Consider the following 10672-nt stretch of genomic DNA (forward strand, 5'->3'; position numbering starts at 1 on the left):
GACGGCGCAGCGGCGGTGTTAAATCCCCCGCGCGGCCTGGCGAGTTAAGCAGGGTGCGCTGCGTTGCGCACGAGGATGGGTGACGGCAGGATGCTGCTGAGCTGTATCCGAACGCTGAAGTCCTGCAGCGCTGCTGCCGTGGGACGTGGTGTAGATGTTACCCAGGGAACGGGTGGCAGCTCTCTGGGAGATCTGCATCGGCCTCATAATTACAGACACGTTTACTCATCAATTAATTCAACTTTAATAATTTAACAGTCACAAATATTTATCTCATGTTGCACATGACTCCAGCGCAATTTTTGATCATGTCCTACACTTTTATCCAGTCTGAAATGAAGAATGATGCAAGAACGACCCTCTGCAATGCTGCTCCTGTTGTCCCACCAACCCCAGCCCTCCCTCCCAGCTGCACGCACCCATCAGAGGCTGCAGTTTTGCTTTGCAGCCCAGGGGATGCTGCCAGTCGTAACTTTGTGCAATGTATGAGTGCACACGGAAGGTTTGGTTGTAGCCAAGCTCCATTTAAAGACCTATTTCCTGAGGGCTGACGGTTACTGAACCTGTGCTCACCTTCCCAAAGTCAAAGGGAATATTGCTAATTTTTGGAAACATCAGCTCTCTGGGTTTACAGCTTTCAGGACTGTGTGAATCAGCTTGCTGAAGGGCAGTGACCCCACACAGTCTCCTGAAGAAAGTGAGTGCTGCTGGGAATGCTGCCCTGCAGTGTTGCAGTGAGTTAAGGCACCCAGCATGGCCCTGCAGGTAGGTCCTGAAATGCCTTTTCAGAATTTGGTGGTGGAAAAGACCCCAGGAGCCATCCTTACCCTCGTGTCTTGCTGGACACATCTCAGAACTGATGAGCAATGTCTTTAAACATGAAGGAAGAATGCCAAATAGCAGAAGTGCACATGGAGGCTCACTGCTTGCAATTGTTTCACAGTGAAAGCTGTGTCCCCCAGACCTGGGCCTGGCAGACCTCATAACCACTTGTCTGACAGAAAATGTGGTCGAAAGCACAAAAATCAGGATGTAGCAAAGTTTGTAGCCAAGTAAAGGAAGAGGAAGAAGTGCAGTCGTGGGGAGCCTGGTTCCCTCCGCAGTGTCTTCAGGGAGCAGTTTTCTCCAGTTTCCATTTTTGCAATATGTCATCTGCTGCCTTCAGTGTGGCATCCTCCTAAATAAACACCATGGGTTCAGTTTGTGGCCTCCAGCCACCTCCCAGTGAGGGGGGAACCCTCACTACACTTGTTGTTCATACTAAAAAAAAAATAATTCTTGTCCTGTGTTTCATGTAATGCAGGCACAGCCAAACCTGAGGGGTGTGGGCTGGCCAGCCCAGCTGTGATGCCCTGGCCATGTGTCTCACCTTGGCAAAGCAGAACCGGATGAAACTGTTGTAGTTGCCCTTGTGGGCCTCACAGTAGAACGCCGAGAGCGGGATGGCCGCCAGTCCCTGGGGAGGGGAAGATGTAGAGTTATGTAACTACCATGGGCAGGGGGCAAAGCTGTGACCTGTTGTTTACAAGTCTCGTAGACGGGCTCATAGATGCCCTTGATGCTCTGCTCAGACTAAACAGAGTTGAAACCTGACAGACCCCAAATGTCCCCCAGCCTTGGTCTGCAGGACACACACATGGGACGGGAGAGCCCCAGCCCTGCCTGGCACCATGGCCGTGATCCTAAAACCGAGCCTGGATGAGGACATTGCCAACTGATGCTATTGCTGCTGCTACAGGCTCCTTGTGATGGCACAAACCCACCCACAGTCACCACAGTGAAAAAGGAGCAGACAAATTTACCTTGTTCTTGACCATCCACTTTGCAAATCTGGAGTCGTAGGGCTCATCGGAGTTGGGGACATCAGGAACTTCGGATTCTGCAGGAGGAGCAGCACAGAGGCTGTGGCTGGGTGCCTCACCCCGAACCCACAGCCTCTGGGAGCTCAAATGTGTGGTCCCTCTCCTCTTTGGATGGTGTTTGTGCAGGTTCCTGTCGCTAGCAGTGGTACCAGGCTGAGCTGACCCCCTTGCTCTGCCCTTCCCAAGCAACATCAGAACTCACTGAACTCGGAGATATCTGCCACCAAGAAGTAGGTGCCCTCAGGGATGATGGGTTTCATCCCCACCGCAACCAAGCTCTGGACCAGCTGGTCTCTCTTTTGCTGCAGCTCCCTGGGCAGCTGGACAAAGTAGCTGTCTGGTTTCCCATAGTGCTCAAGCTCCCTCTGGAAACCTTCAGCCACAGCATCCTGTGAAGGGAGAGGAAGCAGTGGGAAAATGGCCAAGGCTGGTTCGGGGGCTGTGGGACTGGCTGCAAGGAGCTGCCTTACCTGTGCAGCTGTAGCACAGTGGTACACTGAGTTCTGGTGCACAGTACGCAGGTGCTGCAGGAGCCGGTTGGATCCCACAGTCCAACCCACCTATGGCCGGGAGAGGAGGAGGAAGGTGGTAAGATTAGGTGGCTCTTCAAGCTTTGGTAACAACTTTCCAGACAGGGCTGTTGTAAAGTAGTGTTGGTATTTTGAGGAACTGATGCTCAAAGTTAAGTGTGCAATTGTCCTCAGTGCTGTGCCTAGTGTGACCTAGAGCAAAGGGACAGGGATAGGGAGACAATGAGGTGTTGCATGGAGAACTTACCTTCCAGCCAGTGACACTGAAGGTTTTTCCAGCACTCCCGATGATCACTGTGCGGTCCCACATCCCTGGCAAACTGGCTGGCAATAAGCAAGAGAAATGCTGATGGCTCTGCCATGCTGATGTCTGAGCTGTGCTAATGACATGGTGGGAGATCTTTTCCCACCAGAACCAAGATGGTCTCTTTGGGCCATGATGGCATCTTTCCCCTGGGTGAGCACCAAGGCACACCCCAAGCAGCCGGACAGATTTCTCAACAACATGTCTTCATAATCAAGTGGTTTTATACCCGTATACCAGTCCCGAGAGTTCCTAGGGATGCCAGTATTACTTCCCTGCAACAGGGTAATTGCATGTTACAGAGACAGAAAGGAGAGACCTCTGAAATCATGCTGAAATGGATGTCCCAAAACTAGAGGCACCCAGAAAACTGTGGCTTTACACTGTAGGGGATAAAATCCAGTTTCACTGAAGCCAAAAGGCTCTTTTCTCCAGATCTCATGTTGTGAAGCCACAACTCAGTGGTTCTAGAACTCAAGGCTCCAGAACAAAGCCCTGGTGTGGTGGCTGAAATTGAAGTACAGCCAAATACCTCTAATGGGCCTGCTAGAGCTGTACATGTAGGCAGCCCTTACAATTGCCAGGGGCCCCAGTTTTATTCCCAGTTCCTTTCCTGGATGGAGCTGCCCAAAGATGTACCCACAGGAGAAGCTCAGGATCAGCCCTGCTGTTCTCCATACCGATGCGGATGTGCTCCTTCCCGTCGTACACCAGCCACTCATACACTTCATCACTGATGCAAAGGGCATCGTGCTTCACGCACAGGTCTGCAATGAGCTCCAGCTCCCCTCGGCTGAACACCTGCAGCAGGCAGGGAGCAGAGCTGAGCACACAGTGCTCCCGCAGAACCCTCTTCCTTGTACATTAGGAAGGTGGAGTTGCTGCTGCACCTCAGACGGGACTGGCTGAGCTGGAGCAGCTCTCTCAGGGCTGTCCCTATAAGCCAGAGCCATTACCTTGCCCAGCGGGTTGTTGGGTGAGTTCAGGACGATGGCTTTTGTCTGCTCACTGAATTTAGAAGCCAGTTCGGCTGGGTCCAGCTGCCAATCTGCACTTGACATCAATTTTCCTTCTTTTGGAGCTTTCTAGAGAGAATAGAAGAGAATCTCAGCTTGCTTTGCTGCCTCTGCTCTCTGCTCACTGCTCACCATGGTACAACTCCTATTCCCTCCTCAGTGACGCTGCTCTGACCCACTCACCGGTCTCAGTGGGATGTACACAGGTGTCCCACCAGCCATTTTCACCATTGGCTCATAGCAGTCGAAAAAGGGCTCAATGATTATCACCTGGAAGAGATGGGGAATGTCAGCACCCTCCTGGCCCTGCTCAGATCTGAATCCCTGAATTATTGTAATATGGAGAACATGCATTACCAATGGGCAGTGAATTGGGAAGAACATCACTTGGCGCAAAAGAATTATTCTGCCTTATGCAAAAATGAGTCTGTGCCCTGCTGCAACTTTCCCTTTAGAAGCTCAGATACTGAGAATGGGGATAAAGCCTTTCTGGCTCTGCAAACAGGCTAAAAAAAAATAGGCGGCAGCTGCCAGCAGATCTAGAAAGAGTTCTCCCAGGGAAAGGCTGCTCATGTGACAAGCCCAGTTCCCGGGGTTACCTCATCGCCTTCATCAATGAAAGCCTGGAAGCAGCAGAAAAGGGCCTGGTATGCCCCCACAGTCACCATCACATTGGTCATAGGATCCAGGTCTCGTCCAAGCAGCTTCCCAAAGAGCTGGGCTAGGATTTTCACCAATGGTGGATGACCCTGTGGGGTGAGAGGAACAGGTGGGAAGTGACTGGTAGAAGCCTTCTGAAAGAGGAATGAGCCCCTCAGATGGGGCTGGGTAGTCAAGTGCCCTGGGTCTGGTTTCAGTACCACGATGGCTGCACCTCACATACTCAGGTGCCTTGTGCCATGGGAGCTTTAGCAATAAACCCTGTGTCTCCTGGTCCTCCACATCAGCCAATGTGTCCCTGAAGCAGAGCAGGGGCATGTTTCCTTCCTGAAACAATTCTCTCCTTTTTTCCTTGCAAGATACCCCAGCTATTGCCAGCTCTGTCACTGCAATTGCAGGTGACGATTAAATAAGAGCAGCTTCTCCTTGCCCAGCCAGCACTGTCAGAGGAGCATTGCAGAAACTACTAACTGCCACCTTGACCTCTGCAATGGCAAAGCAGGATTCTGGAAAGAAGACAGAGGCAAAGCTGCAAGGTACTGCAAGGAGATGTTTGTTAATGCAAATCTGAGTCACTTCCACCTGCCCACCACAGCAGTTGGGGATACCCAGCCCATGTCCCCAGCCAAGATACGTGTTGCCCATGGCCCATCTGATGGGCAAGGCTCGCGGTACCGCCGAGCAGGAGGCTGTCCACGCACGAAGGCACGGGTGTACTGGTGCAGCATGTGCTTCTCCCCGCTGACAGCTCTGCTGAATGCCTCCTTCAAAAATTCTGGTGGGGGGAAGTCGGGGAAGCCCTGGCCCAGGTTCACCGTAGAGTAGGTGGTAGCCAGTTTTACAAATTCCACCCTGGAGAGATGGAAGGAAGAGAACAGTAAGCATTTACAGAGGGTCTGGGCAGCCTGGGGCAGCTTGGTGGCACTGGCTCTGCTTGCTGGCATCCCAATGGCAGGGAGCGAGGTGGGTGCCTCCATGACAAGGCTGTTTTCTGGCCCATCCTCATTGCTGCCCCAAGCACAGGGCATTTTAGACCTGTATTAATTATAACAGAGCCAGGTACTATCTCACTGGGAACGGTTTTAATCCTTTTGAAGGAGACAACACCAATTCTGATCAGACCAGAGGTATTCAAGCTGCAAAAATTTGCACTCAGACATCATGAAAGGTCTGCAAAGGTAAGGCTGGCTGGACTCAGTGCCCACCTAATACTCAGCATCTCATCAGTGCTTTGTAGCTTGAAGCTGGGTGCAGCACAGCTTTGAGCAAAGCCCATTATATTAGGCTGCCTGAAGCCATGAGGACCACCAGGGTAAAACAGGAGCTGCCCAGTAGCAGCTTAACTCACCAGATATTCTTATCTACTCCCTCCAGCCTCCGGGCTTGCACTGGCCTTGACATCTTTGCCTGCAAAGAGTGAGAAAGAAAGCTTGGAGCTTTCACCAGTGGCAGTGGGGCCACGAGAGAAAGGGACGTGCCCTCCCAGGAGGGTTGCCCTCATATTTGTGCCCTCCCACCTCTGCTCACCCAGCAGGTACCCTCACTGAGGCGCTAGCAATGCTTTATACCTTGTTTCCAGCTGGAATAAAGCATGGGGTCAAATGAGCTCAGCCAGGGTCTAACAGTCAGTCCAATAACCCTGAACCTCAAAATTTTGCTTTGAATAATGTCTGTTTTCCCCCATCATAAGAATCTCTTTGCCAGGCCCTCAAGCCTTTTGGTGTCTAATATCCATGTGCTATGGGGGAAGCATACAGAGCAAAAGCCTCTTTCCAGCTGGATAAGCATGGCAGGAGAAGTCTGCTGTCCTTGATGGGGGATTTATCACAAGGATGATGAAAAGCAGCAGAGGCAGAATTTAATAACTCAGCAGCACAGGAGAAAAGGCAACGAGACAGGGAGGGGACTGGAAACTGGAGACAAATTATGCTTAATGCACCAAGAAAAGCCAGCATGGAGACATGAGCAGCGCATCTGCAAAGCATTGAGCCAAGAAAATTATCTTCCCCACAGCAAGTAAAATGCATTTAAACACGGCAAGGAAGGCACATGAGAACAGCCAAGATGTGAGATGTGGAGCTAGGATGTGCAGGAAGAGGATCTGTCAGGATGATGGGGGGATATAGGGTCTCCCCTGCAGTAACTCCCCACTTACCTGCTTGCTGCTGCCCTTCCTGCAAAATTGCCCCAGCCTTTGAGAAGTGCACCAAGAATGTTTTCCTTGAGGTCTTTGGATTCTTTACATAACCCCAGCCTTCGTTGGGGATTTTTGCAAATTAATGCAAGGAGCTCTGTGTTTCAGAGGGCAGCGAGTGGACTCTGTGCTCCCCGTGGGCCAGGCAGGTGGCCAAGGGTGATCAGTAGTCGCTGCCTCCCTGGGTATAGGGGAGCCCCATGCCTCTCCCCTATTCTCTTTCTTTGCTACACAAGCTCATGAGCATTGCAATCAGCAAGACCTGTGCCTTAGCTGTTTATGATGGGAGTGGAAGGATTTGTGGCTTGGAAAGTAAAAGATATTTGAGAGTTAAACATTAACAGCTCCAGTGCTGTATTTTTTGTGGTGGGGCTGCTGCTGGCCACAGGTCAGATAATGTGACAGCACTGGCAAGAGTGATGGGGTCAGCAGGAATAAGGTGCTTAAGTCTAGAAATTGCCAGTTTGGAGGAAAGGCTCACATCCTTTCAGAAATGGAAATGGCACAGTTTCTTCCTTTGATGCCTCCTTGTCCCATCCCCAGCCTGTGTGATGCTGCCCTGTGTTGCTGCCCATTGTGCAGGAGAGCAACACAGGCTCAGAGCCATGTAGCCCCCAGATCCATTTCAGCCTATTCTGCTCCTCACATTGACAATGATCCTCCAGTTGCAATTTGCCTAGTAGCCAGGCAGGACAGTGGTCTGCAAATGCAGAATGAGCAGCTGAAGCCATGCTCTGCACTCCAATACTGTCTCCCCACTGCATGTTATTCTCTTGCTCTGCAAGTTTCTTTCTCCAGGAGGATGCTGATATTTCATTTCCAAAATATTTTGCAACCCAAGAGGCTTTAGTAGAAAACGCCTTCAGGTGAGGCAATCCCACAAACAATGAGCTTTTTTCCTTATAAAGTATACTCTCATGCTTCTGAGGTATTCCCTTTAAACACGCTACCTGGAAATAATAGGCTACAGAGGAGATCACAGCAGTGTGACTTCTCCTGACATGCCCTATCTACTGCCACTGCCATGGCTTACTCCCTGGCTCCACAAGCTGCAGCCTGAGCCAAGGACTGGGCTCCAGGCCAGAAGTAGCCATGCTGGGCATTCAGTACCTCGCTGCAGTACGAGCTATATCCAACGCTGCAATTCCTCTCCAGTAAGAAGTGACGCAGAAACGGTCCTGCTCTCCTGAGCATGCCACGGCTCCTGCTGTCTCACAGCACAGACCTGCATTGGTCCCAAACACAAAGCAAAGGGATGAGAAAATCACTCCCTGACTGCAGGCACAAAGCAAAAGCTCTGCGTACCTGGGGACACAGTGCAAATCCAGACCCAAAGCTGAGTTTTTGCACTCTGGGTAGTAAATGCAGACCAGAGGATGTGTGTGTTGTCAGTGCAATGTCAATTAGGGCTGAGACTGCCCTTTGTGCCTGCAACACACACGAGGGCAGGATCACAAAAAAAAGCGCAGCTTCTGCTCCTCTCCCCCATTTTCATGCTCTTCTTTGCACTGGGGTACAGACACCAGCAAGAAGGCATCCCTCAGAAACAGGGTTTCCAACACTACATTCTCTGCTGCCACCAGCCTCTGCCTTCCTCCCCTGCAGCATCTTCACCTTCCTTGCTGGGGCTGTGGCTTGGCCATGCTGCTCAGACACACTGCCCATTGGGGTTTTCAAGGGAAACATGGGCCTTAGATATGATTATGGATTTGGGTGTTTAGGTTTTCTTTAGTTAATTTCTCAAATTAATTTCTGTGCCTAAAACAGACCATTCTTTCACTTCAAGCCCGCTCAGCATTGCTGAAGCACGTGGTATTAAAGCTGAAATAACAGCGCTTTGTTAGATGCTTTAGATAAAAGGGGTGAGTCTGGAGGATGCGTGTATTTTTATTTTCACCAGCTACAGGTTAATTTATCCTGCTACAAAAAAACAATAATAAAAAAAAAACACATCAGATTTGAAGCTGGCCAGCCCACAGATAAGGATGCACTGCCCATCGTGCAGGATGTGAGACCACTCTGCATTGTATGTTACTTTTAACACAAATACAAAGCAGGTGCCAGCCAGTTTAACATCTCTTTGCCCAGGTGGAAAAAAACAGCATGACTTACGGAAAACAAGGGACATGGCACAATGTTGTTTGGGACTGTGCAATACCTGTCTTTTTCCTGTGCAGAGGACAGGAGCTGGGATAGGCGGTGTGAAGGGAACTAATCCTGTGGCTGACAAAATGGAGGCATTAAAAAGGGCTTTACTGGGTTGCACTGTCCTGCAGAGCGTGCCTGGAAGCTGTGCACAAGGCTCCTGCGAGGAGCTGGAGGCAGCGCTGGGAGCTCCGGGGTTGGGGAAATGGACTCTGCTTCCCCTCCCCAGCCCTGAGCAATATTTTGAAAGTGGGGTCAGTCACAAGAGAGCCAAAAAGCCGGGGGAAAGCTCAGGGATCCTCTCTCCTCGTTGGGTTTTCAGGCAGTGCTGTAGCTGTGCTCCCTGCAAAGAGCCGGCCAAGCAGGACGGGGCACAGCTAAAAGGTCACCGCAGGGACCCGTCACTCCTGCGGTCTCCTCCACCCCAGTGCTTCCCAGACACTGCCAGGCTGCACCTGGAGGGCTCGGGGGGACACAGGACCCCAGCAGCCACCACGGCACAGGGCACAATGGGAGCGCAGGGTGGATGCAGCAGCAGCAGCCAGAGAGGGCACACGCGTTGGCCCCTCAGCAGGGGCAGCAGTGGGGGCAAAACCGACTTACGTCAAGCTGGGCCACGCTGCATTACGCTGCAGAAGTTTGGCCCCGGTGCCTGGGCTGAACTTGCATGTATGCCGGCTTCTCCATGGACCCGAAATGCTTCATCTGCTGCTGGGACTTCCTGGGAGGAGTCTGTGAGGCTGCGGGCTGGCAGCAGTTGGGCTGCGACGCGCCAATGGGGGGACTGTGCAGGGAAAAGGAGGTCTGAGGTTCATCAGAGGATAATCACCCAACCTAAAGCTGGGCCCTGCTGCTCTGTCTGGCTGTGTGTGGTCTCTGAGACAAACCCCAGCCTCAGACGGAATGTCAGCAGGGATGCAGGAGCTGCATTCCCTATCAGCTCCTCTGTGAGAGGTGGCCATTGCTCAAGTGAGGCGGAGGGAGCAAATCATCCTCTCTCGGTTTCCCTTTCCCTTTTGTGACCAAGCTTTGCATGCATTGATGAATCAGGTCGTGTCATTCTTCCAAGTGATTACTGTCTCTCTTTCACAGTAGGAAAAAGTGAGGCACGGGGAAGGAAGCACTGACATTCACTGTGCAGAGGTCCTGGTTCCTGACCCGAAACCCTGCTGTTGGGCCCCTGTGACTAAGAGGGTGGGAATTTCTGTGCAGGCAGATACAAATTCTGTTTGCTAAACTTCCGAACACTGAAACAAACAACCGGCAGGTCAGCTTGTGTTTGCTGCCAGAAGGATTTACACAGCACATCCTGAGGTGGTTGGTGGCTCCATCCCTCCTGCTGAGATCGTCAATATTTGTTGGACCCCAAGTTAGACCCTTGAGAAGGGCCATACCAGCAGAAAGCGCTGCTGACAGAAAGCAGGCTCATCTCTATCAGATTGGCAGGCTGGCTGGGCCCTGGGATAGCACCAGGGCAGAGAGGAGGGAGTGTGAGCTCCCACCTTCTCTGATGGGATTTAGCCTTTCTGTTGGCTCAACAGTAATGTGTAACTCCACCTTAATGTCTGCTTAAAGCACCACAGAAAGCAAATGTTAATTTAAGTGCACTTAAACATGGCCCACTTAATGTCATGTTTGCCAAAACCCCACTGTTGCCCTGATCTTGTCAGCATCTCCAACACCGTCAGGAGAGATCCCCACTGCTGTGGGGCTGAGACCCATTACGTTCCTAGAAAGCCACAGTTGTGCTTATTTTACCGTAGCAGCAACCACTGGTATCCACGAGTCCAAATTGGCTGCACTTAACTGCCCCGTGCTGCTTCTTTGCACTAATGACATTATAATAAATGCCTTTGAAGCATCCTTTATGAATTTTTAAAAGAACAGTGCTGGACAAATGAGTCAGCTGAATGAAAATAACCACAGGAGGATCGCCCTGCTTTTTTCAGATCCCACAGAAC

The 10672-nt window shown here is 51.3% G+C and overlaps 1 protein-coding gene across 7 annotated transcripts; it reads right to left on the reverse strand.

Moving 5' to 3' along the window:
* Positions 1–220: 220 nt before the first annotated feature.
* KYAT1 (kynurenine aminotransferase 1) lies at positions 221–9471 on the reverse strand. Of its 7 annotated transcripts, none has more exons than XM_031556186.2 (15): positions 9315–9471; positions 8725–8783; positions 7677–7791; positions 5721–5779; positions 5074–5224; positions 4312–4461; positions 3896–3982; positions 3653–3781; positions 3377–3497; positions 2640–2716; positions 2333–2422; positions 2065–2251; positions 1803–1879; positions 1370–1456; positions 221–1177 (listed from the first exon to the last, which is right to left on the reverse strand). In XM_031556186.2, the coding sequence occupies exons 3-15, from the start codon at positions 7758–7760 to the stop codon at positions 1109–1111; spliced, it is 1368 nt and encodes a 455-aa protein (XP_031412046.1). In that variant the 5' UTR covers positions 7761–7791; positions 8725–8783; positions 9315–9471; the 3' UTR covers positions 221–1108. The 7 variants fall into 7 exon arrangements, with proteins under 7 accessions (XP_031412046.1, XP_031412045.1, XP_010719159.1 ...); XM_031556185.2 differs by having other exon boundaries at positions 8725–8789; XM_010720857.4 differs by lacking the exon at positions 8725–8783 and having other exon boundaries at positions 9315–9470.
* Between the last annotated feature and the right edge of the window lie 1201 nt (positions 9472–10672).

Source organism: Meleagris gallopavo, chromosome 19 (assembly GCF_905368555.1).
Source record: "Meleagris gallopavo chromosome 19, MGAL_WU_HG_1.1, whole genome shotgun sequence".
NCBI lineage: Eukaryota > Metazoa > Chordata > Aves > Galliformes > Phasianidae > Meleagris > Meleagris gallopavo.

Bases quoted from the DNA above. Each gene is read 5' to 3' on its own strand.
- KYAT1 (XM_031556186.2), bottom strand. From the start codon at position 7,760: ATGCTCAGGAGAGCAGGACCGTTTCTGCGTCACTTCTTACTGGAGAGG. The intron at 1,457-1,802 runs GTAAATTTGTCT...TCCCCTCCCCAG, and splicing joins AGTGGATGGTCAAGAACAAG to GGACTGGCGGCCATCCCGCT. The intron at 1,178-1,369 runs GTGAGACACATG...GTGTTTATTTAG, and splicing joins TCCGGTTCTGCTTTGCCAAG to GAGGATGCCACACTGAAGGC.